The sequence below is a fragment of the Scomber japonicus genome, chromosome 13, assembly GCF_027409825.1.
Source record: "Scomber japonicus isolate fScoJap1 chromosome 13, fScoJap1.pri, whole genome shotgun sequence".
In the NCBI taxonomy this organism is placed as follows: domain Eukaryota; kingdom Metazoa; phylum Chordata; class Actinopteri; order Scombriformes; family Scombridae; genus Scomber; species Scomber japonicus.
This window is the reverse complement of record NC_070590.1, coordinates 26642719-26670101: the sequence shown is the minus strand read 5'-3', so window position 1 is coordinate 26670101 and position 27383 is coordinate 26642719. Positions and strand designations below refer to the sequence as shown.

General features: G+C 40.2%; 1 protein-coding gene across 1 annotated transcript in view; it reads right to left on the bottom strand.

Annotated features, from left to right (window-relative positions):
- Positions 1-24044, bottom strand: part of usp25 (ubiquitin specific peptidase 25) — a 28422-nt gene extending 4378 nt beyond the window's left edge. The window contains exons 1-23 of the mRNA XM_053332295.1: positions 23814-24044; positions 20033-20110; positions 19551-19695; positions 19120-19243; positions 17474-17636; positions 16121-16207; positions 14079-14216; positions 12614-12690; positions 12405-12478; positions 11552-11703; positions 10203-10330; positions 9993-10088; positions 9543-9707; positions 8127-8365; positions 7939-8009; positions 7619-7847; positions 6698-6973; positions 6173-6316; positions 4836-4843; positions 3697-3882; positions 2801-2896; positions 884-1062; positions 101-179 (exon numbers count right to left, since the gene is read on the bottom strand). Coding sequence (XP_053188270.1) covers positions 101-179; positions 884-1062; positions 2801-2896; positions 3697-3882; positions 4836-4843; positions 6173-6316; positions 6698-6973; positions 7619-7847; positions 7939-8009; positions 8127-8365; positions 9543-9707; positions 9993-10088; positions 10203-10330; positions 11552-11703; positions 12405-12478; positions 12614-12690; positions 14079-14216; positions 16121-16207; positions 17474-17636; positions 19120-19243; positions 19551-19695; positions 20033-20110; positions 23814-23855 — 2976 coding nt within the window. The 5' untranslated portion in view covers positions 23856-24044. The remainder of the gene's footprint in view (positions 1-100; positions 180-883; positions 1063-2800; positions 2897-3696; positions 3883-4835; positions 4844-6172; positions 6317-6697; positions 6974-7618; positions 7848-7938; positions 8010-8126; positions 8366-9542; positions 9708-9992; positions 10089-10202; positions 10331-11551; positions 11704-12404; positions 12479-12613; positions 12691-14078; positions 14217-16120; positions 16208-17473; positions 17637-19119; positions 19244-19550; positions 19696-20032; positions 20111-23813) is intronic.
- Between the last annotated feature and the right edge of the window lie 3339 nt (positions 24045-27383).

Here is a 27383-nt window from a genome sequence, read left to right as displayed (position 1 = left end):
ATATGTAATATTAACTACGTCACAGCAAAAGCTATAAAAACTATGTGTAACACTAGCTCATATTTGAGATAAACAAACCCAGTAAGACCCCACTACTGACCTCATACTCATCCATGTTGACCTCCTCGGGCTTAATTAGGTCCAGTTTGGCACGTGCCACATTCATAATGCTCTTACATCTGTGTAGGAGGAGGAGGTGGGAGGGGGGGGGGAGGGCGGGGGAGACAGGAAGAGGAGCCGGCGTTAGCGCTGTTGAGATGTTGAGTCATTGTGAGGTACTCCAGGAGATGAAACGGTCCACCCTGCCCCTAGGCCTTAACACGGCCTAATGAATCACTCTTTAGTGCTGAGAGGAGAAGTGAAACGCTCCTCCCGAGGCTCCTATTGAGGCCACATGCACACATAAATCTAATTATCTTGCTCAAAATAGAGGAGAAGGGAGAAATCAATTTTTCACTCATGAATATGGATTGAGGCCAACAAGCGTAGTTGGAAAGTTTTAAGAGATAGTAAGAGGCATTACGTACCCTAATGACACCAGCATCATAATGTTAATAGGGAGGGAATCTTGATATTTGCCAGAAGTATTAAAAAAAGTCATTATTGGACATGTGTCTCTTTAGGTTTGTTTGAAAGAGATAAAAAAAAAAAAAAAAAGATAGAAAAGTCATCACAGAGGATTTGCTGCATTACACCTCTGTCCGGATGAGCTGGCAGTCAATCCGTAGGGCTGCTTCAGATATTAAGTTCAAGTCTCTGCTGCCATCTGCTGGTCATTTTGAGGCCTTGCTTTTATCTAACTTGTCTAACTTCATTCTTTTTAGTTTAAGACAACCAGGAGAAATTTTTTTTTTTTTTTTTTTTTTTTTTTTATCTAGCCTACCTCTCATCAAAGGCCAGGTTCCTGTCAGCGAACTGTGTGAGCAGAGTCCTCTCCAGGATCTTCTTGGGCGCCTGGTTTTGAATGAAGTAGACGATGACGTGCTGGAGCCGGTAGTCGTTCTCGGGAGACGTGTCCTCCTGGGCGAATCTCAGAAGACGAGCGTACTCCAGCTTGATGGCCTGATCGGAGAGACGAAAGTGGGAACAAGTCGTGGTTAAAAACTCTGACTGAGGTTGAGGTGGTGTAGAGACGAGTACTTCCCTCCTTATTCAGCTCCTTGATCAGTCAAGAACTAGATTTCGCTTTGCAATTTAATCAATTTCTGAAGTGGTTTTTGTCCTCATATTACAAACACTGGAACAAATAACTGAGTATTTAACAATCATACTTCTGGAAAAAATCTGTGTTTGTGTATTACGGGCTCAATGTTGCTCCGACTCTGACAGGATAAATAAATAGCAGGCATAAAAACTATCCAGTGGATTCTCTAGATGATGAACACATGCAATCACAACTAGTCTTCTTTTCGCTGTGAAAAGGTTTAACACTCAACAGAATTTCTACAGCAGGGTACTATAAACATGAATATCAAATATTTCTCTCTGAACTGGAAAACTCTCAGAAACACAATTAAAAATGCTATTATTCAGATTTGAGTCTATTTCTAATTTCTTTTCTTGTCTAAAGGTTTATTTGAATCTTCATGACCTTTAAATCTTTATATCGTTGGCTGTTTACTCCGTTTGCGCTTTCTTGATTTATTCGAGACTTGAGAGTTAAGCACTCACTTTAAAGCGATGGACAACAAACAAGCATTGAAAACTTCATTCCCAGAAAGTTCAAAACAAGGTGATTTTATCTCCTTGGAGGCTGTGCAGTTCCTTAAAAAAGTGAGTTTAGTTTAAAAGTTTAAAAGCTCCAATCTGTTGACTTAAGGGAATCTCCATCAGTTTTAAATATCAAACAGGTGTTGAGGAGTACTGCTGCATATGTAAGGGGGAAAAAAAGTTGCATAAAGCCTTTTGTGGCTCCAGAGGAAACTGTGTGAAGAACTGATGAAAAACATGTGAGGGTGTGGAGTTAGAAAGAAGCGACGTTACCAGACCTCTGTAGCCCACTCTGCTAATCTCTTCTTGAGCCTACATTAGCTGCTACTAGGGTTGGGTAGTGGTCCTCGACACCTTTAAAGTAGTATCAAAACATCTCCATCAAACGATACCTGCATTCGATCCTTTTTGCACCCAGAGCTAGAAAATATGACTATTTGTATGAACTTGCTGACAACCGATCAACGCAAGCGTTCTTCGATGTAATGCGACTTGTGATTGGCCCACTGCCACAGCAGCTACAACTCATCTGTGGTGGTGAAGTCGTGGTGAATTTGAGTTAGCGCGCTTAGCAGTTCAGTAGCCAAGATGTCACCTAAACGCTCTAAAGTACAACTACACGCCTGTTACACCGGATAAAAGCAAGTCCACAAAAAAAATACCCATCCCTAGCTGCTACTAGTGTAACACACCCAATCTGTAACCGTTAGTGGTCGAGTTGCATCGATGGAGATGTAGGTGCCAGTTTTTGACAAGACTGAAGAATGAGTGGAATAAAAAGGATGACATCTGCAATTCAGCTAAAAAAGTTTTTGGATCCTTTCACCAAAAACAACAACACAACACTCCTGTTCATTGTGACTCATGACAATGTTATAAGAGAGCAATGCTAAATTATTCAACAGCCATTTCTGAACTCCCGTTTGTAAGATTTGAGTTACTGTAATAGTTTGTGAATACAGTAAAGTAACACAGTACACAAAAGACAGACAAATGGATGCACAAAACAGAGGAGGAGAGTGGAGTGGAAGGAGGTGGAGAGAGAATGAGGAAAAAAGGTAAAGGAGAGAGGGAGAAAGATAGAGTGTACCTTAAAAAAGGCTGCCTCTGGCCCGTTCTTTTCATATACGCTGCAGGATTTGCCAATGGCCATAATGATACCCTGCATGTTCGGGGTCATCATTGTCTGCCCAGGAAGCAGGAACCATGTTACAAACAAAACAATGGGGGTCCTTGTGACGAACCAAACAAAGTCAACTGCTATATGCTATGTTAAAGTGCTCTGAGGCACTAATGATGAAGCATACCACATGTCAGGGCATGCCGGACATCACTCAGCAGTCCATGCATTGGGTTAGAATGACACAACTGTCAGTTCAATGGCACGATGCGTACTCCTCATAAGGATCATGAGTGAAAACCAAGGCAGCAATACCATAACTGTGTGTGTGTGTGTGAGAGAAGAGTACACACTGACTTATTACTACTGCTGGACTCAGGCCACACAACAGCAAACTATACGATCACTGTAGGTGCATTTGGTTTTGGTTACAGGGGAAAGTTAGGTATTAAACAGGCAACATAAAATAGCTAATTTAAACCACAACCTGAGACTTTGCTTTTAAAAAAAAAAAATTACACAAGAGTGACATGTGTGAACAAGCAGACCTAAATCTTTCTCGAAAAGGTCAATCCTGCCTTTGTGCCAAGATGCAATCTAGCTGAAGAAGACTTTTCACACAAGAGTCATGTAGGTAGGCCAACAAAGAGGTTAGTATTATAGTGTTTTCATCTTCGAGCCAATCCTGAAATCAGCTGGCATGATGTGTCAGATTCTCTCAGGTGTGAAAAATCTTATGTAGAGCCATGTGAATGGGTGGTGATGCTATTACTCCATATTTATCATACAGGCACAGGCTTCTCAGGACCAAAAAAAAAATGTTTTAAAAAAGGGAGGGGGAGAACATTTGTTGGGGCGAGCGCTACCTCGTCATCATATCCCCCCTCCTCTGACTCTATGACAAAGGTTCCCACGTTAGGAATGGCCACCTCTACTGTGCGACCGGGGGACTCGTCCTCCATGACGGGGTCAGGAGGAGGGGTGGAGGAGGACGAGCAGGAGGGGGCGTTCGCCTGCACCTCAGGCTGAGGGGGAGTGGGAGGGTGAAGAGACTGTAGAGAGAATGGGACAGATGAGACAGGAAGGATAGAGGGATGATGGAAAAAGCAAAGGAGTTAAAAATAGAGGGAAACTTAACAGTAAGATCATTTTATATCTGAACACTGTAAGTTTGTGGTTTTTCCTCCAAAAAACTGAAATGATGTCAGCTGATGATGTATTTTCAAAAGGTGCTGTAGTTCCTCTGAATAGTGTTGAAATCAAAACACAGACTTGGGTTAATATAAAATATATATAACTTGTAAATATAGCAAGTTCTTTTAATGTAATGCAGTATATAACAAGAGCGTCAAAGATAACTGCGGCCACATTTTGGATCTGGCTGTTATTCACAGTGTTAATATTGGTACATTTAATTTTATTGATCTGACTCATGTATTGGATTTGATAGTGTCCTCCAGAGTGAGTCAGTAAATCAGCCACAGATGGCGCTTCCTTGCATCTTTAATAAAGTCGCCCCATCAAAATTCTCCTCCATTCTTTCGGCTAATATTATAACTAATGCATTAGATGTTGATAATCTGGTGCAGCATTTGAACTTCGTCTGTAGCTCTACATTAGATAAGGCTGCAGCTCTTAAATAGAGAATGAAGGGTAGTGAAAATAAATGTCTGTTTGGATCACTGATGACATTCATGCTTTTAAAATAGAGCACAGGAGAGTGGAGCGCAGGTGGAGACAGATGAAGCTCCAGGTGCATTATCTGCAAATGAAGGACCTGATGACCTCCCACAATGACCAAGTAAAAAATGTATTTTTCTGTTTTAACACAGTCTAATTAGCACAGTCCCAGGGTTCCTTTTAATACTACTAAACCCTGTCAGTTTTAATCCGCGTAGATCCCCCCCGACGAACGTTTGAACTTTTCTATGAATGAGGTAAATGGGCTAAGATCAAAGATCGAGGTTCCTACTTCATTTACTGATGTCCCTTGTCCAAATCATACCTCTCCATCTCATTTTACACCAATCTTCCACAACAAGCTTATAGACTTCATGTCTCACTTTAAATGTTCATCTAGTCCTGTGGATATAATGCCCCTTAAATTCATCCCTAGTGTATTAGATGCTACCACCCATTGGTTGCTCACTATAATTAACCTGTCACTATCTCAGACTATTTGAAAACTACTTGTAATTACATATACATAAAAGAAACCAGTCAGGTTTCAGGAAATACCACTGAGAAACACTGAGACTGTGCTTGTTAGAGGAGCAAATGATCTGTTAAGGTCTGTTCATTCAGTTGATTGTTCAGTTCTCGTATTACTAGACTTGTCCGCAGCCTTTGATACAACTTATCACCACATTCTCATCAGTGGACTACAACACTGGGTTGGTTTCTCTGGGAAAGTCTTAGAGTGGTTTACAAATGCTTTGTTTCTGATGACGACCTTGTTTCACCCCTTATCTAGAGCATGTTGGGGTGCCTCAAGGCTCCATTTTGGGCCCAGTTCTATATTCATTATATATACTCCCACTAGGTGACATAATTCGTAAGCATGGCATTGCCTACCATTTTTATTCTGATCATGTGCCACTACATGTCCTGGTACAGCCTGAAAACACCACTAGCTGATCTTGACAATCTACATATATGTCTCCCAACTGGCACAAAACAATCCATAGACTCCACATAGCCCAGAATGCAGCAGACAGACTACTAACAAAAAAAAAACAAGAAAAGACATCCTATTACTCCCCTCTTAATGTCTCTACATGGCTACCACTTTATTACTGAATCGATTTTAAGATTCTACTTTGGACTTCTAAAGCAATTCATGGCCCGTATATTTCTGAATTACTTGCACTCAGTGTGTGGTCCTCAGTCAGGAATTTGCTGGCAGTTCCCATGTCAAGATGTAAAACTAAAAAGGGACAGAGCTTTTGCAGTTAAGGCTCCACAACTTTGGAACAACCTGCCCGATGAACTCAGACAAAGTCAGTATCTTCTTTTAAAATCGATAGTGAAAAAACATTTCCTTCAAGGCTTCTTTGCTGTTCTGCTTCTGGAAGTGTTTTTAATTCCCTCAATTTTGAGGAATTTGTCTGCATGTGTTTGGTTGTGTTTGTTTTTTTGCTGTCATTTTTGTCCTTGTGAAGAACCTTGTAATGTCTGGTTTTGATAAGAGATAAACTTCATTATTACAAACACCAAAGGGTTCAAACCTACTGGGCTTGTGCAGTTAATTATCATTATAATAATTATAGAGTTGACACAGATACATGATGTGTAACAATGGCTTGGTGTGAGTGAGGTGCATGATGTGTCTGTGTGTTTTACATACAGCATTTAACAATGCCTCTGGGCTTCTCTCCTCTTGTTCAGAAGCAGCTCTGGAGATGGCCCTCTCTGTGTCCTCCTGCAGGTGCTTGGAGTCATTAGTGGGTGATGGCTGCTCCATGTACTCTGGGTCCTGCTGGGGTGCTGCAGGAGGGGAACCAGCACCGTCAGAGAAATGTAGAAATACACAGTTTTTCATGTCTCAAAAGTTTTCCTTTCACACTAGCATCACACAATGACCATTACGTGTTAAACCTTGCACTACCTAAATAGCCAGCAATTCTAGTCAAGCTCTTTCCTGTGATAATTATACAGTATATATTGCATACAACATGTCAAGTGGAGGAATACATTAAGGTCATTTCCTCATCCTTTTATAACTCTCTAGAAAGTCTAGTTTTCTTTTTTTATTATTTTATATAGTAGTTTATAGTAGTATATCGTTTTTTTAATATAGTATTGATTCTCAATTAAATATTCTGCTCTTAATTCCTTCTCTGTGCCTGTGAGTGTGATGACCCTGACCTGCATTTTCTGGAGGGCTGGACTCGATACTCATGGGCTGAGGGGAAGAGGAGGAAGTAGAGGTGCTGGATGCTGCAGAGGCGGCGGCGGCGGCTGCTGCTGCTGCTGCTGCGGCCAGGGCCAGCTTCTCCTGCTGGGCCTTGCGGGCCTGCAGGGTGTCCCACTCATGGATCTCCTTGTCAAAGAGCTCATTGTCCTCTTTCACGTACTGTTTCAGGTCTGGGGGCAGTTTGTCCATGCCGCTGAGTATCTGTCCTGTTTCTTTATCAAATTCCTCTGCAAAGACAATAATGAAGAACAATGAACATACAGTTTCTGATCTGCTACAAAACATGAATGATGTGTGTTTGTAGTGTTTCAACAGAAAAAGAAATAACTAATTATTTACTTTTAGTGCTTCACTTACAACAGTACAAATCAGTAATGCTTTTCTTATCAATCAATCCAAACAAATTAATGTGGACCAATCAGCTTATTTGTTTTGGTTTTTACGTTTAAAAAGCAGATCAGAGCTGATAAAATCACTAAAAACTATTTTGGAATGAAATAGACTGACTAATTTAATATAACTGAACCAACAGATAACAGTATTGAGTGTAAGTGGTATATTATTATTCAAGTGATAAGTTAACAAGAAGCTAAGTTGTAAGACAATGTAAGTAAATGAAGGTGTGAGATCATGTGTTTAGGAGTGAAGGAGTGAAATGAAGTGGAAGAATAATATGTAGGGGGAAAAAAACTCAGGGAATAAAAAAATGATGGCAGTAAATGTGTTTTCAATGAGTCAATCAGTCCTTCACCAGACAAGTAAGCAGCATGTGTTTGTCTGGGTTTTAGAGAAAATGGACGAAAAAATAAAATACAGACAGAAACTTACACAATTGCTAAAACTGTGCATCATTCACTGTATTGCACTTGTACCTTCTATAAGAAAGGGCTTCTTGTCATTGATATACATGAGACAGTAGGCACTGGCGTTGCGGTAGCCTCCGAACGAATCTCTGACCAGCTCCTCCCAGGAGGATTTGGTGACAGAGATGTCGTTGTACTTCATCCAGCAACGCTGATGCGGGTCGTAGATATAAGCCCAGTAGTGTCCTGCGTTGGCCTGGCCTTCGTGGACCAGCACCGCATGAAGCCGGTATGGAACCTGAGCCAAAACAGTGCTAATTAATAAATGAAGCAGTTGACGCAGCTTTTTAGTGTTACACAATGACTGATCTTAGAAGAGTGCTGCTCACCTGCATCATAGATTTGTCAGAGTACATTAGTTCAATGGTTCTGTGGATTCGGGTTATACTGCCCTGTAGATCTGGAGGGAAGAACATATGCAGCCCATTAGTTTTTACTTTTGCAAAGTCACAAAGAAAGTGAACTACAGCAGTGATGGAGATAAAGGGAGCTGAAAACGGGAGGCAGGTGGACTCACCTCGGGTGTCATTTTCCACTTCGCTCCTCCAACGATGCAAGCAGCCTTCGAGCACCCTCAACTCCTCTTCAGTGATGTGGCGTGGAGCGGGGTGCATGGGGAGGTCAGGGGGAAGCCGGGACTGGGTGAAGGGCTTGTGAATGGGTACTCTCTGCTGCTGGGCTGTAGTGGGAGCTGTGGCTGCACCTGAGGCAGGGTCTGAGCTCTCTGAGGGAGCCATGGAGTCCTGCTCGGCTGTGCTGCAGAGAAAAAAATATAAATACAAGAACATTAAAAAAATGCAGTGTAATGTTCCAGTACCAGTCATTTTACAACTTGACATAATGTTGTGACAATGACAAACTTATTCCTATTCAGACCTGTCAATCAAAGCAGAAACCACCTCAAGATATTAAAAGTGATGCTGTCAGTGAGGTTAGTTCATGGTAGAGCTCTGTAATCTCGGTGGTGCAGAAAAAATTGACAGAATTATGGAATTTGATCATAAAAATTAAATCAGCTGTAAAATGTGGAATATGGTGGAAATTGCCAAAATGTGGCTCCAATTTATAAAAATCAGGGTTGTCCCTAGAGTGCTTCAGCATTTTTTTCACAGCGGCTAAGCCGAATTTACGGAAAATAAACTTTGCTGAGAGTGTTTTTGGTGTCATTTAAGGGCACGCTGCTGCAGATCATGCTGCAGCTTCTGTCCTCTGATGTCTATGTTTCAGGGCAGAGATCTGCAGTAAAACCTGGAGCAGACTTTTGAGATGTCTTCTTTTTTATGTGTTAGTGAAAGTGGATTGAACTGAACTGATTTGAGGTTGCAGGGGTAAAAAAAAAAACCCCAAAAAACTCCTTATGGAGTGGATTGAACTCTGACACTTTGGGACAAGTTACACACACCAACCAATGTCGCTGTGCTTGCTTGATTTAATAAACCTCTTGAAAACTAAATTGAGTTGTGGTCTATTTGTCTTTGCAGTACTGCTTTTTGGTGATGTTTGTTTGTTGTTTGGTATGGTTTGATGGGGCTATTTTTTTCTTAAAATGATGATCTCTCAGACACGACGGCAACCATCTTGTGTCGTAACAACTACCACACACACACACACACACACACACACACACACACACACACACACGCGAAGAGGTTGCCTTATGTAGCAAATTTGAAGTGTTCATTATGTTAATGATCCAATCTCAAAAAAGGCACCTACTCATAAACAAGTCAAAATGAGAAACGTACAACAACTATGTGCAAAGAGGGTTTGCCGAATTCTCACAGAAATAGAAAGTAAGAATAGAAAGATGTTTTTCCATGAGGCCTGTTGTTTCCCTGCCTCTCTGTCCCTGCTCCTCAAACCACTAGAGCAAAGGACTGAGAGGAGGAAAAAGCTGTGCCAGCAACCAGCGGGTGCCTGTTATGAAACTTGCCTTGGTGGGGGAAGCTGTTGTCCTGTTGTGCCACCGGGCGGCGCTGAAGAGTCAATGTCTTCCACTGGAGAGGTGCACACAGGCTTACTAGAAGCAAACTCCATGGCATACTGGAGGACATCTGCCAGAGGAAACCTCTTGGGGCCTGAGCCGTAACTCAGATACCTGAGAGAGAACACAGAGGAAGAGAGAGAGAGAGAGAACACAGAGGAAGAGAGAGAGAGAGAACACAGAGGAAGAGACAGAGAGAGAGAGAGAGAGAGAGAGAGGAAGAGAGACAGAGACAGAGACAGAGAGAGAGAGAGATAGAGAGAGAGAGAGAAGGATAGGAGAAAGTATAACCACAGAGAAAAAGAGAGCATGATCAGAGTGAGAAATTACCCTGCATGGTTTTCTAGAACATTTTGTTGAGCTTGGTTTGATAAACAGGCACTGGCAGGGAAGTTGTACCTTTCCAGTCGCTGTTGGAGCAGCGTCAAATGTTCTTTCAGCCTCCTGATCTCCTCCCTCTTGATCCTGGTTATTTCCCTGTTCCGGTCCATATACCTAAGAACACAGAGCAGAGCGGATGCTTTAATCTTAAAAAGATATGGATTTATTTGTTGTTTACTGCAGACAGAAGCAGAACATATTCTGATCCAGTGTCCAAACTTCTATCACCTGTCCATGTAGAGCATAGAGGGGAACTCCAGCTTGTTGTGGATCTTCTCAGGTCGTCCCAGTGCTTGGTTGAACTCGAATCTTGAAAGTTCAAAGGTCAACACGGGAGGGAGTTCTGTGAACCAGTGCTGGAAGAAAAATGAATGGTGATCTTCAGATTGCTTCTCTTATAAATTATTATTCATAACTTTCACAATTCATGGTAGAATTCATTTTGGTTTGCAAGATCCCCGTTTGAGAAGATTTTGGCTGCTGATTGTCTGCGTGACAATTCAAATCAAACCTATCATTACATGAGTCATAGTGGGGAAAAAAGGGATCATTTTAAGTGAACAATTCCACATGGACCCATTTTGAAATCTGTTGGCTTGGATAATTAAATTGGCTTTGTTGCTGCTGTTTTAGTGTTTTTAATGGAAGGCACTGTAAGCATTATACTGTATAGCATATGCCATGGAAGGTTTCAGCTAACCAATTTCCTACAAGAACCCTGTATTCCTATATAACATGGATGCAGTCTCACTCCTGACTCCTCTCTAATGCTCCCTCACTCTCCTGTGTTGATGGCTCTTCTAGAGGGCCGGGTGCCATACCCATCTGTGTACTGGCCTGGTAATTACCTACTCACAGCTGCTGTGGGACAGCGTAGTCAAGGCTACAGCTAACCAGAGGTCAAACCCAGAATAGCACAGGTGTCACATAAGGACGAGGAGGTCAACCCTTTGGAGAGGATCCATCACATAATCCCAAGTTATTTAACCTGAATGTCTTCTCTGCTGACAGATTACTATGAGGGGTCGGTGCTTTTTAACTTGGTGTTTGAACTGCAATATTCTGTATTTGGACACTATTTCTTGAATCAGAAATGTGACAAATATTAATAGATATGAATATGTATGAGTCCCCAAAAGTCCTAAAAGATGGTATTTTCCAATCTTGTGCACAGAATATTGACTTGCACCAACATGATCTATATCTTTTTTATAAAATACATTTTTAATATATTTTTAAACATAGAAAGCATAATAATGTACGTAAGGGAAAGGAAAAGAAAGAGAAAGGACAAAAAACATTGCCTCATATATAAAATAGTTACATGAACATGATCCATATGTTGTGAGCACATGGTAAAAACTATATTATCTTTAAGGACTTTTGGGCCTCTGCAGGTATGTCTTATTAATAATGTTTCATGTATAACTCCATCATGTTCATACACCCATGAATGAATGCTTGTGCACCTCTTTCTTTCATCTGAGGGTGAAAACAAACTTAATTCATTTTCTTTTGTATAAAACCTCCGTCAAAAATTTGCTGAGCAGTGCAATGTAAACAGTTTCAATACTGACCTCCTGTCCAGATCTGGCAGAGTTCTCTGCTGAGTGCAGGGACTCGATCTCGCCCTCAATCATTGCTGCCTCGAGACACTCGTGGAGATCCTTGAAGCCATTCACCTGCAGCGGGTACTGCCCAAACATCTCTGTGTTTTCAAATTTTTTACCTGTAGAATCCCACACACACACACACACACACACACACACATACATAAAATATAGATGAACAAATGAACAAGCAGTGTGTAAGAGATGGTTTTGATTTGTGTGTGATAGAGAGCATCATGTTTATGGGTCAAAGGTTTTCCAGGCATGAGAAGGCTGAAAGGCAGAGAGCAATAACAGGAAGTCATTTCACACTCATTTTCATCCTATCTGATTTTCACTTGTTCAGCAGTCACTTACTCATCATGACTACTTAAACAGCTGCGCAGAGTGCCCCTGCATCTACTACTGATGAGAAGCAACCTCACCCCTCCCTCCCCTCCCAAAAAAAAGGAAAGAAAAAAAAGGGGAGCAGAGGAGTTGCTGGCGGACATGCAGATGAGGCATTAAGGTCATTTTATGAGCAGCGGAGTCCACCGGCCAAGCTTTTGGTGGCTCTGGGCCAGTATTGTCATGCATAATAAGCGCAATGTCAATCAGCCGTCAAGGTCTTCGGCGATCAATGCGGCCGCTCTGCTCCTTTACATGAACTGCGTCTCATTAAGACAAGGTCACCTTTCATTACTGGGGGCAAGGATTTGCTTATTTTCTGACTGCCGCCTCAATCAGACCGTGCTCACGCTTTATCTCTGTGATTCTCTAGCTACCCTTCAACTTTTTTCAACCCATTTATTGATTTTTTTTATTTAACACCTCATCTTACCTTCCAGGACACCCACAGCAAGGAAGCGGCCGTAGAAAAGCTCCACCATGGGGTTCTTTGGCTTCTCGCCCTCCCTGACAACAAAAACAACAACAAAAAATGTGGTGCTTATGAACATACAGACCAGCGTTATTCACAGAAGGCATCTCTGTTGTAAGAAAACAATGTATATTTTGCATATCTATAAAGATAAGGTGAGTTGATGTTACCTGTCTTCTTCCGCCTTCATCTGGAAGGCATCCTCCAGCCAGTCCAGCAGCTTGTGGGTGAACTCGCTGACATCCTGCTGTTGAGGGAAGCACACAGTTTAAAAAAAGACCAATTATGGGTCACAGAGCCCAACTACACCACTATAAGCAAGCGCATCCAATCAGTCAAATCAATGCCACGTCTGTCATCCGCTCGTGTACACTGAGCTTTGGATGCGAGATGACTTCTTCTTAGCTCATGAGTTCACAGATTGGTGAACTTCAAAGGCGACCTGTGTGCCCCAAGGCCGTGCTCTCATAGACATCAATGCTGCCTGGTAATTCAGGTCAACGTCTCTCCAACCTGACTGATACACAGAGGACTGACATGACTGATGAATACAAAGGCCAGGAGCCTGACCTCAGTTAACCTCTGCACAGACAGTGGCTTAGAGCAACTGCTTATGTAAGGAAGAAGAACAGAGGAGTATTGTACGTTTGACATGTGTACGTCACATTATAGGATGTATGCAAAAAACAACAACAAAAAAAAAACAAAAAAACAGCTAATTCCCTGTCAATATTATATTTTTGCACACTTAAGGAGGGCCGGTGTGGGTTTGGGGATTAATAGTTATAGATAAGAGAGGTTAAGTGTCTGGGATTTAGTAGAGCTGAGTCAGTAGAAGACAATTAAACTGAGCAGGCAAGCTGAGTCTGAAAGGGTGGGGCACAAAAAAAGAGGGATTAAAAGTATTAATTATTTCCTGTATGTACAAACAGAAAAGTAGTGATTATTTTTTTGGCATAAGAGAAGAATAAAAGTAAGAAAACATACGCAGATTATTTTATAAGTTATTATTATAAGTTTGGAGTTAACTGACAAAATTACACTTAGTTTAGGTTATTTTGGTCATTTACAAATGTACGCAACGCAAATAGTATATATACAAGTAAATCAAATGTCTTTGTGACAGTGAAACAGTGACAAACTAAAATGTAATGGAAAATATAAAAATATAAAAAATATGGAACTGCATTATTTTAATGACTACAGCATTGCATAATTATAACTTTAAAAAAAAGGTATTGCTATAGTTTGTTTTATCAGTATATAAAAAACACTAACAGATGACAAAATAATTGAATTGTTAAACACAAAAAATAACATATGTAACACAGATAGTTAGTTTAGGGTTTAGCAAGATGCTAACAACAGGCCTATGGTCATAGCATAAGGAAATATTAATATGTAAAATGTTCTAGCTTGTAGCGCTCATCAGTGAAGCCATGCTTGTTTTCCAATGAACATCATGGAGGTTACCAGGTGTTAAAATGATTGCCTTCTCTTCAGTTTCATCAGTAGGAGAAACGATTGCAGTGACATCATGATCTCTCACCTACCTGCAACAATGTCTCTCTCTCTCTTTCTATCTCTTAAATGAATGTCATCATGCTGAGCAGGTAATGGCAGAAGAATGCTTACCTGCTGTGACTCGCTGGACTTGAAAGCGTCTTTGAGGATTTCCACAGCTCGTGACGGATCAACATATTTCCTCTTGGAGCCCACCATGAGGGAGAAGAGGTTCCTCAGCTCCTGCATGAAGGGCAGGTTCCTGTGCTCCTGTGTGAGAGACACAATCAACAATTGAATCAGTTAAATGTGAGTGGCATCAGTGCTCCTCGTCCTCAGAGGGAAACTGTAAGTATGCAATGTTTTATTGAAACCCATGCAGAATTTTTCTAAAGGTCTTGGGGTCAATATTAAGATTTTTTCCCTTCTTTTTTTGTATTATTTTTTGCCTCTTTTAATCTGTTTGGTTTTCATTCCATTATTGGGCTCCTGTTAAATACACAAGGCTGCCTGCATTTGTTGGTAGTGTGCATAGAGAAGCAGAGTGGCCTTGAAGATGAAAAAAACCAGCACCAACAAAAAGAAAAGAAAAGGGGGTGTTATTTCATGTTCTAAATACGTAGTATTCTAAATTTCTCAATGAAGTTGGAGTTTCATTTCTTTTTTTTTTTAACACCCATGCAGTTTTTGTAGATTTTAAAGTGTATTTTTTTCATCATATACCAGATTTGAGAGGCATAGTTTGGGAGATATACACATAAAGTCTTACCTCTGTCACTTTTGGGCTATTTACATAGACGTAGGCTACATTCATGTCCTGGAGACTTACCCTAACCATAACCACTGACCCAAAAGTTAGCATTTTACCAACTGGGGGGGCAGCTTTTGTCCCCAATTGCACCAGATGTCCCCAATCAAGTGGTGGTAAGCCGGGTTTGTGTCCCCGAAAGTGGCTTAAGTCATTACCCCCCCCAGACACACACAAAGTCTTCCCTCAGTCCATTTTGGGGTATTTACACAGACTTCATTTCTTGGAGACTTACCCTAACCCTAACCATAACCACTGACCCAAAAATCAGTGTTATATCAACTGGGAACACAGCTTTTGTCCCCAATTGCACCAGCTGTCCCCAATCAACTGATGTTACATCTGGTTTGGGTCGCCAAAAGTGGCTTAAGTCGTACCCACACACGCACAAAGTATTGCCTCAATCACTTTTGGGGTATTTACATCGACTTACATTCATTTCCTGGACTTACCCTAGCCATAGCCACTCACCACTGTCCCCAATTGCACCAGACGTCCCCAATTGCACCAGAAGGCCCCAATAAACTGGGGTTACGTCTGGTTAGTGTCCCCGAAAGTGGCTTAAGTCATACCCATACTCACACACACACACACACACACAAACGCACGCAAATTTACCCCCCCCCCCCCCCCCCCCTTAAATACACTTCAAATGTTTGTGTAAAAGTTGAAGTTGTCGCCATAGTAACATGATGGCAGTGATATATAAAGGCATGACTTTATCTAAAAAAATGTGTCAGAAGAGCAGAATAGGAACGCACTCATTTTTCTGCGGTAGTGAGTCAGAGATGCTGATGTTAAGATTAGAACCTAAGCTCTCGCGGTCTCGTACTGCTAAAGGTCAGTGATTAGGACAGAGAGAACTGAGATGAAGAGATGACTGCCCTAAACAACACTTCCACAGCAGAGGCTTACATCAGATTAGCGACAGGCTGCTAACCCTATGGAAAGCTTTCTGTAAGGGGGGAAAAGATAAAGAAAACAAAAAAAACCTCACTGAGAACTACTGTGTAAATATATCCAAATTTGAAAGAAAAAACTCAGGCTCTCTCTGCATGTTTACTTCTGTCCTGGTGGGAATATTTCTGAAGCTTCATCAAACATCTCACACCGGTCGGCGCCTCTTATAGCCTGGTAGCGGTGAACTATTGGAGGCAAACCGCTAAGCTGCTGTGACCATAGGGCAAGACCACACAGCTGCTGAATAACGGCTTACAGCTCTAAGAGGGTCACATCCTCAAAGCTAAACCACTGCTAGCTGTGAGAGGCTAGAGAGAAGCTGCTGTGACACACGGGCGTCTGACACGTCGCACTCTGATTTCATTTAGTTCCCATTTCATTCTCCTCTGCAACTCCTGCTCCTCACCTTCTGGTTGCGAGGCAGGTCGTGGACTCTGGCTGGTGGAGAGTAGTGAAGCACCAGCCTCTGGAACTCCAGCAGGTTGAACAGAGACTTCGGAAGAGAAACGGGATAAAGACATGTTAGTAAGATCAGATGATAAGGCAGCATTATTCCATAGACTTGCTATCATTTTATAACATAGAATAACTCCAAGAAAGTAAGAAAATACTTTTATTAACCTAAATTTAATGTGATCATGTTAGATTGAGCCTATGATGTCCAGCTTCTTACTTCAAACCAGTATTACAACAGAACAACAGAAACATCCGCTCACTGCTGTAACTTCAGGTCATGATGTTTAGTTTCAGTGTTGTGTGTGAATTTGTAGAGATTTGGTTATCTTGTTATGAGAGGAGAAAGTTGTTTACGCCACTTCTTGTACCAAGTGCAACAAGGTCAGGTTCAAGAGGCGCCTTCTCTTCGGGGGTGGGGGGGCGCGGGGGGGGGGGCACCCGTCACATGCCAGGCGACATGTGATGGTGTATCCAGTGTTCATCTGGCATATTTCAGCTGGGCTCACATTAACATTAACTCACACACTAACACTGACTCTACAAGCAAAACCAGGAAGTAAATCTTAGGGAATAAGATGGTATAAAAAAAATAATCCAGCATTTATTTGAACTAAATTATTTTTTTTATCTCTGATTCATTGCTACTTAGAATGACTCCAGCTGACTAGAGCTTTTTTCCCTGCATCATTACGATTACATGCAACCCAACAGGAATGCACAGAGGAATGTACAAGTCAGCACTACTGTGTGTTTATTAGATTCCAAAGAAAATAGGTGTAGAAGCTAGAAACTGGAAATAAGAAACAGAAGTAGAAATGCCTCCCAGCTGTATGACTCCACCAACCAGTCAAATTTCAGTTTACATCCATGCTAGTACAGACTTGTATAATATTTATAGTGAAGACTTTGAGGGAAAACTTAATAAAAATGTATCGTGTAGGCCACTTTCTAACCAAAAACAAATGGTCGCTACATTGAAATGATTCCTGTGAGAAACATGCTGTCTTCACTTAGAGACTACTTGTATATAAAAGGTCATCACTCTAATCAGTTCATCCTTGAGGCCAAGTGGATGTTTGTGCCAAATTTGAAGTAACTCCCTCAGGGTGTTCCTGAGATACTGTGTTTATAACAGAATGGGATGGACAACCTGAAAAAATAATGTCTCTGGCCAACCAGCACAGGGGCATAAAAAGGAGATTTTACAGTCTAAAGAAAAGCTCTTAAGAGGACGGTTTAAGTTAAATGTCACTTGGTCTTGGGCCACCAGTTTGTAGGTAAATGTGTTTGTGTGTGTGCTCACCTGTATGACAGCACTGAACCAGCAGGTGTTGCCAACATTTTTCAGACCCACAGGGCAGGTGTCTACCCTCTTCCTGTCGTGCGGGTTGGGTGAATCGCTCCAGACTTCTGTATGGGTACGCTTCAGACTGGCCTTGTTCTCAGCTATGCTGGCCTCCAAAACTCTAACCAAAAAAAGCAAAACAAAAACAAATTTAATGTGAGGGAATTAAACATTTTTTATCAAGTGAATTGCATCACCAGATTTACAGGATTACCTACTTAATATAAAGTGTTTTATTTTTTTCTTTTCCTGAACCCCTTCACGTGTCACTTACTGGTTCCCCTGTTGCACTTCATCTCCAATATATCTCCTAAAAGGTTAAGTGCTATTTTCAAACTTCTTCCTCCTCATTATTCATTGTATGCCCAAAAAACAAAGCCGTGTCACAAAGCTCTCCGACTCCACCTGACTGAAGTTTCATCCTTGTATTAAAATAAATGGAGCTCAAAGTGACAGCTCTGTGTGAACGTCCACACGGTGAGCCATTAGAAGGGGCTTATCTCAATGCTACACATCACTTCAGTCAGACCGGGGCTTTAATTAAGCTGCCAGATTGCATCTGCACAGTATTGTACTCCAGTCATATTGTACTGTTTAATCAATATTAATGGGTTGTGCTTTAAAATGTAATGTTCATGAGGCTTTTATTCTCCCTCATCAGGACATAATTAATTCACTTCTTAACTTTAATTTCACTTCATTTATTTCTAGGTAGTGTGGCCCGACCGATAAAGGATTTCAGTGAATGATGCTGATATTTGGGAGTAATATCAGCCGATAATCTTACAGAATATATACATATAGACACATTTTTCAGTAATCTTTCATATGTCGTTATCAAACAGTTGTGACAAAAATATGTAATGGGGGCACATTTTATTGTATAAAATTATATCAGTGAACTTAAACAGTAAACTTCATTGGGAATTTAATAATTATAACTTTAAATAAAAAACAGGGAAAAAACACATATTAAACCTGAATTAAGAAAATGGATCAACTATACATAAAATACTACTATATAATTTAAAAAACAACAAAAACTAAATATCAACACATATCAGACAACATATGTGCCCATATACCAATATATCCGTGATAGGCCAATATCGGCCAATAATATTGGCTAACCAATATATTGGTCGGGCTGTATTAGGTATGTGACCATTATCATTCACCTTGTATAGTGAATCAGAGGAATAAGTAGTTAAAAGAGTTTTTGTGTTTGGAAAAATCACCATTGAGAGTCATTTTGAAAACAGTATTTCTTCAAAGCTGTTCAAAAGAGTGTTTAACACAGTTTACTTATCTCAGATATTATTTACTGCTAAATTTGGCTTATTGGCCAATTGCGTGTTTTGACCTTATATGTTTTATATTACAACAGATGTCCTGTGGGTTTTTTTCCCACTACACTTGACAAATTCGGCACGGCACAGTAAAAGTGTATGCAAGAGATATTTTCATCACAACGTGGCCAAAGATGGAGACCATGTAGGCGGTGAGTGTGGATATTCATCACAGGCTCACTGCACTTCAGTTAGATTATGAGCTCAGAATTTCTCTGCGTGTTTGTTTTGAGTCAGTCATGCTGTTGAGCCCACCTGCTGATGGCTTGCTCCTCATCAGTGATACCCGTCTCCCTGAATGCCCGGTTGGACTCTTCCAGGCTGAGGGCGATTGCCCTTTGCAGGTCATCTTTATCATCTCCGGTCAGATCGATCACATCTGTAAAAAAGAAACACATCACATGCTGACAGGAGGAAACTGGGATTGCATGAACACCACTTTAACCTTCAAGGTTTAAAGTTATTAGTTTGGAAAATTGTTAAAAAGCCTTTAGTTCTTTTGCATCTTCTTAGTTTTTATTATGCAAGATTTCTTGTGCTATTAAAATCTATACAACATGCTATACTGGCAAAGCTAAAACATGGCTGTAGAAATGAATCCAGGGGTTATGTAACTGTAAACTGAGCTTATACATTTCCTTTTGCTCTCAGAACTTCTGCAGCAGACGTTGAAGTAATGTGCTCACTTGTGTCGGCCTGGCTTCCCACGCTGATGTATCTGTCGCTGGCCACCTGAGAGGTCTGGTAGTAGGTTGTCTCATCTTGTTGTGGAACCTTGGCGTTCTTCTCTGTCAGAAAGGCCACGGCCTCTGCCAGGTCTCCATTGCTCACCTGGAATGATGATGTGTGTGTGTGAGCACAACCTTGAATCCTATTTCACTTCAGGCTTCAGTATATTTATTTCTAGGTTTAGTTTGTTAAATAAATGTGTCTTCCAGGGAATATGTGATGATGTTTTTGAGGTAATGCAGCTGCTCTTTATTCCAGTGTATTTATATTGAAATGAATGATGTGAGGAATAAATTGTAAACAGAGGAACTATTTCTGCATTAGGCAACAACTGAATATGTGTGTGTGACACAGAAACAGAGAAACACAGAACAAGAGAATGGTGTGTATCTATAAACTCTGTTATTAGGGTTTGCAATGCATGGATCCTGTGATATACCTGCAGGGCCTGCTGAAGCAACTGAACATCTGTTGTGCCTGTGACCTCCCTCAACTGGTTTAGTAGTGTCTGCTGGTGCTGTTGAAGAGAAAGAAAAGACAGAGAGCAGAGCATGATGAAACAAAAGGAGTAAGTAGGAAAAACAATATGTTTTCATGAGTGTATAATCACCTGTATTTAAAAATCAATGTGTTTTTGTTACTTTAGAATGAGCCCTTTATATCTACATAGGGAGCTTCCACAGAGCCCGCCATGTTTCTACAGTAGCCCAGAGCAGACAAACCAAACATTGACATTGGCATTTCACGTTTTTCACAAGTTTCTCGACTAGCATGGGTTCTCCTACATGCTTGGAAGGGGATGGTGGTGGAATCTGCAACCTCATCACTAGATGCCACAATATTTTCGTCAATATTATTATCAATATTCACGACGGTGTTTAAATGACTTTTGATTATCTGTTAACATCCATTGTCACATTCTATAGAACCAACGATCGACTGCAGCCGGCTTCAACAGCAGCTGGAGGCAAAGGAAAGGAGACGACTTGCTGCTTTACACTTCAAATGCTCAATTAGTATTAATCAACTCTGTATTGTCCAGTATTACAGAAGTAATCATTAATCATCAAGGCAAGGCAAGGCAGTTTTATTTATATAGCGCATTTCATACACAATGGCAACTCAATGTGCTTCATCAACACATCAACACATCCTTATGTCAAATCACTTGTACTTGAGGAACTGATGGAGTATCTGAGCACAAGGTTCAACAAAGTCCATCTGATGTCAAACCCAGCTGCACTGTTTAGCCTTAACCTGCGGTGCACGGCTTGAATAAATGCACTATAAATAATAGGGGTGGGGTTGGGGGGGGGGGGGGGGGTGCACTTAGTGTCAGCATCCGAGGCAGAAGAAGTCTTCAGTCTTGAGTGAGAGACTGTAGTGTAGCTTTCACATGTGCACCGAGCAACAGACGAGACTGTTAGTTAAAAAGGCGTCTAGATTGGTTTTGCACTCATTACTGTAGGTTGTATTTGCGTATCCATGGCAATGCTGTACACCATCTACGTCACGGATGTTTTTAATGGGAGATGCTACAGCTACTGCACAAAAGGCAATGAAAAGCAGTCATGCCTGGGAGCGGGAAGTGTCATAAAGCACACAAATAACACAGGCACACGTGTTATCTGCTCTTGTGTGCTGCGAATAAATCTGCACTACAAATGTGAAAAAACAAATAACTAATAAATAATAACAGTAACTTCAAATATCACAATTCACCAAGCGACACAACTTCCAAAGTGCATTCAAGGCTTCTTTGAAATGGTGTGTAGACTCGACTCTTGTGTGAGCTTTCTGAAGCAAAAGTGCTTTTTCTGTTTTTTAACCCCTGGGGCTACTATTTTCACCGTGTCACTGGAGAGAGTGAAAAGAAGGAGTTCCCGCCTATGTTAAAGAAACAGCATATCAATTATTCACTATAACACAATTAATCTGTGATCACATTCATTTTACTAGATAAAGATACACCACAGAGGATGCAGGGAGCTTCCTATCCATGTGGTGAGTTAAGACTGGTGGATGACAACATGACGCTGTCCCCTGCCAACTTTATAGAGGAAAGCTACTCCAAACTATCTGACATATCCCTGTAAACAAGTGGCTAAAATAAAACCAGGTGGGAAAACACCAGAACATATTTAGAAGCTTGTGTGTGTTTCTTCTTTCAGTTCTTCAAAGGTTTTACATTACCGTTAATGAAAATTAATTATTTTCAGGATATGACGCTAGTGTGTGGGTAATAAGTGATGATATTTCAACCGCTGACATGAGTAAACATGACGCATGTTTTGGTCACTCTCGCAGACTGATGGATGCAGGTTTGTTGGCGTTGGGGACTTTGCAGGGTCGGTGTGGTATGAGGGAAGTAACACCTATGACGGATCTGGGCCATGTCAACCACAAGGACAGTAACACACACACGCACACACACACAAACACTTCTCATCTCCCTCCATGTGGCATGTCCAGCACAGCTATTGGACACAATGGTCATCAGCAGCTTCTGAATAGCATTGCTAAATTCTCTGCGTGGCAGACGAGGGAGCAACTATGAGGCTGTGTAGCAGGTTACAGACGCTCCCTGTCACTGTCAGTCTGCTTGATGCTTTTTGTTGTTGTTGTTTGTTAGTGTGTGTGAAGAACTTATAGTGAAAAACAATCCACACAGGCACATTATAAAACACATTCAGTGGACCTCATTTCACTATCTACAGGTCACTACTTGAAAGCCTGCACCACACCCTGCTCTCAAGAAGCGCTCTAATGATGGGGCACAACACCGGTAGCTCCGTAATGACTGCAACTACATCCCACCACACACGCAGGCATTGACAACATAATTTAGTTATTGTTACCATACAAGATAATAAATGTTTATTTGCCAACTTTAAATCACGTATAGTGGATTCAAGTGCTCAAAAATGGTGTTTTACAATCATTATTCTGCCTTTACTGGCATTGTTATAAATGGAGGTTTATTTTCACCCTCTCAAAAGGTCGGGCTGCATAATAGGGTTTGTGTTACACAGCTACTTTTAGGTTTTGAGTCATCAACTGGAGGCTAAAGTCAAAGTATTTATTATGGCATATGCCTCAGACTGTCATCAGTGCATCACATGTTCATCTCATACTGCCAGATTTGGTTTCAAACAATAGGCCTGTGCTGCAGAGAGAGAGCAAAGCCACTGAATTGTGTGTATGCAGTGTAGTAAACATGACTGGAGTTATGTAACTCAAATGTAAAATACATTTCTTTTCATTAGGACTAGCAGAGCAAATAACCCACGTTTTCAGTAAGCAACAGTGAAACGGTTATATAACTAACCAGAGCTATGCAATGTTGGGCATGGTGGTCACAAAGTAAATCCCATAACTGGGAACCTAGGCAACGGGCACTTTCGTAAGCTGATAGTATGAGCAAAATGAAACCTAATAATCTGCCTCCTCAGTTATGAACCATCACACACACACACACACACACACACACACACACACACACACACACACACTTGGCTTTCTATCAGGCTCATCAGTCCCCGCCCAGCACCCAGGCTCAGGCTGTGTCTACCTTCGCCGCTGGCCACGCTTTGTAAACAAATAGATAGTTATGTGATGAGTAACGTTAACCTGGCAGACATTCACACACACACACACACACACACACACACACACACAAACACAAAAACACAGGGTTTCTCACTGCTTTACATTATGCATTATTGTTAGTGGTAAAATACAACATAAACTACATTCACTTCAGCTGCCAAACATTACGAAGTTAACGGTACAGACTACCAGTCGCTGTCATTTGGCCTTGTTTATTTCTGTTGACGACACGGTTAGCACACGATGCTAAGCTAACGTTACTTAGGCAGGGAGTGTCGTCCGCATTAGTGCGTATTATTTTCTATATATCGTGAGTCAACGTACATAAGCGACGTGAATATTTAACTGAAGTTTACGTGTTGAGGTAAGCTAACGCTGGCTAACGGTTAGCACAATATTGGATAACGTTAACGTTAGGCCTGGCTTAAATACATTTAACATTTACTAACGGTTATCTACCACCCGCTGGCCCGTTGACTTCACTATACCGCAATAGAAGGTTAACCCGACCAACCAATGAGCTACCAGTTTACTCTGCAAGTACTGTGAGAAAGAAAACTGTTAGTTGTGGCTGTTGCAGTTCGGCTACAGCTAGCTTTTGTAAGCTTTACCTTCTGAGAGTGCTGCTGTAGGACATTCTGCTCCACGGTCATGGCCGGTTCACAGAGAAAATGTTGACGAAATAAAATGCAGGAGTAGCAAAAAATGCCGGCGAGAATTGTTCCACCCAAGCGAATTAAAACACGATGCTACGATGTCCCCTCCTTCATCAGCGACATCACGGGCGCCATGGCGGAGTGACTAGAGGAGGTCCGCAGCAGCATGAAAACATTGCTGCTCCCTCCCGCCTGAGATCTGGGATTGATTACTCATGTCTCAATGCGAACATTTAAACTTAAGTCACGGATCGAGATCACAGCAGAAAAGAAATAGACAAGACAGAAAGAAATGGGCAACATATTTTGGACTGATCTGGAGTGTCACTTACTCTTTAACCTCAAAGATATCTGCTACTATAACTCAAAATAATAATAATGCTGCAGAATGTCTGATTCAGTCTATCATTTTTTAATGCCAAATGTTTTATTCACAAACATCACATAAAATTGCATCTTTCCTCCTAGAACTGAACCGTTTATTAAAATCAGTCAATAGTAAATAATAAGAAAAAGCAATAAATTAATAAACCCCAATTAAACACTATTCCCTGAAACCTCTGACTAAATTATGAATATTTATGAACCCCCACTGATTATATATTTATATATATAAAACTAAAATTGTTTTTATTCTAATGATGTTTATTATCTTTATATGTAATGTATTATGTCATATTCCTATTTCCTCATTTGTGTAACTCATTAATGAACTGTCTATACTGTATGCATGATGTGGTGTTTATGTGGTGTGGTATGTGTATGTCATTGAAGTAAATATAAATAGACAATGGTTTAGTGATAGTATTTCACTGTTAAGACAATTATTAAAACAACATGGTCAACTCTATAATAATGCTGATTATTCAACACTGTGGAATACCCGTTTCTCCAAAGGATTTCTCACTTATCTTTGATACTGTATGGTTTCACTTTTTAAAGGCTTTAAAGGGAAATCGCAACCAGTCTGTACTGATAAATGAAACTGAAACTAATGTTGGTAACATTTGTTTTTCATGACAAACTAAGACAATCCCTTATCAAGTACACTCTGTTGGTTCACATTTCTTGCGAAAGAGTTTGGCTATTGTATTGACTTTAAGTTTTTTGACAAATAAAGATGCATCTTTTAAATGCTTCACATGTTTTATCCAGCTTATCATTATTTGCGGAAACTCAACATTGATGTAAGTTGTACCTTTTGTGAGGAACTCAGAGAAAAGCTGGTAGCCTACATTTATTTTTGGTCTTTGGCCCACATATAAAACAACTGTGAAGTAAATGCATAGTTTACTCCTGATCATATCTACAATTACTTCACTATTTGCAGTTCTCTTTGATTAATTCACAATTTTTTTAAATCAGTTATTCACAAATCCAAATTCTTTAGCAAAAAACAAAACCTTTCAGAGCTGACTGTGCATATTAAACAATAGCCTACATTTCTTGTCAAAACTCTGAGTTCGTTCACCCTGAAATGAGAGGAACTCAGAGTTGAAGTTTTCAGTTTAAGAGTTTAAGTAAGACTTCAACTCAGGGTCAGTAACCAACGCCTGATACCTAAATGAATTGGAGCCATACAAACTAAATAAACATTATTAGACACCACAACAGTAATGTGATTACACTGAGGTGTGCTTTTATTTGAGATACTTTGGGTTAATATGACTTTTTTTAGTTTTACAATAACCACTGTTACAATTGCCCCCGGGTCAATTGTAACACAGTGACTTCATGCATTCAATTTAATATTAGTGTCTTGTCCTTATTAGTAAAAATATATTAATTGACATATATTAACCTTTTGGCAACACTGAGTTTCTCTCTTCCAGAGACAGAGACACAGTTTCATTTCTTCATTCATTCAGTCCAATCATTAACAGAGGTTTACTGTCTGTCACGATGATAAATCCTGGTTGGATCTTTTTTTTCTCATGGACTTTCTAAAGTTAGGCTACTTTATGCACATCAGTTATTTAGGCTATTTGAACAATGTGAATCCCCCCTTCCATCAGAACAAAAGCTCTGCATGTCCTGTTATAAACTATGACTGCTGTTAGTTTAACACAGCAGCTCCTACACTCACATGTAGCTTTACACACATATGATCAGTGAATAATTACCTAACAATGTGATTGGCCGCACTGATGGAACATCATTCCTACAATATTGGAGATATGTTAATATTTGTTAGTGAGTAGGGTCACACAGCATCTATAGGCTAAATACTGCTGAACCTGCAGATGTCTTAAATATTAAAAATCTATTTGAACCTGGATTACCAGACATATTATAATTGGATCAGTTTACTGTCATGTCTCTGTGTCTTTCATCTCTCTAGATATTTTTAAATCTAAAACTATTCATCTTCAGCTGTTATGTTTATCCCCTGTCAGATTAAAGCTGAACACATATATTTAACATGTAATGTAACTGCAGCAGATACACAGTCTGAGTCCACTTAATCATCATTAAGAAAATGTTTAATCTGGTGTGAAAAAAACAAAAGAATGAATGGACAACCCTCTCTACATCTACTCGATTAAAATGGAGGCTTTGCCTTTTATTTATCTGTTGCCATGGTGAATCGTGGTATCGGAGCTCCATTGATGATGGCTTGTTTCATTCATTTCCTCCACTCTTCACTCAAAGTGAACAGTAGTGCTGAAGAGCTTATTGAACTGATTAGCTGTTCTGGAAACCAAAACCTGGCTTGTTTGTGATTGCAGACTCGAGTTGAATACAAGGTGCTGTAAACTGGCTGTTAACTTGTTTTAATAAAACTGTAAAAAAAAAAAATATATATATATATATTAAATAAGAATAGCCTAACCAGTTTTGGTACTTTTATCACTGTTCATATCCTTCATGATTTATATATATATATATTTGGAAGATGTTTTATTTGTTTATTGGTTTTCCATGACCACACCACACCATGAACAAATCTGTTAAAGCATTAACTTATTAAGTGGGAAAGGGACTTCTGCTCTGGTTGTAATACACAGTGGTTTCATTACAAAATAATTCATCAATAAATCAAGTCTAACTTCAATACAACAGATCCATTCAATTATATATTATATTATATTATATTATATTATATTATATTATATTACATTATGAAAACTAATTTGCCTGCCTTGTGAGATGAAGATTAACTCAGTAACCCAACATCATAATAATGGAAATATATACCAAAATGAGTTAAATTAGTTTAATTATAGAGTTATAATTAAATATAAACACAATCATTTGTAGTAGATATGTATTTGAAATTAACTGCAACTGACTCTTGATTCAGTTTGCATTTATAATTGATAGAATGATTTGATGATCATTTAATATCCCTTTTATGAATAAGCGTCTACTTTCTGGTTGATTTCAGTTTGCTTTCCTTACATTTCACCCATGAAACACTCCAGTAATCGCTTGTTGACCTTGTACAGATATATTTTGAGCTCCAGCCCCCAAGTGAATGAACAAAGACCTTCAACTTGCCACTGGTTGAGACAGGAGTGCAAC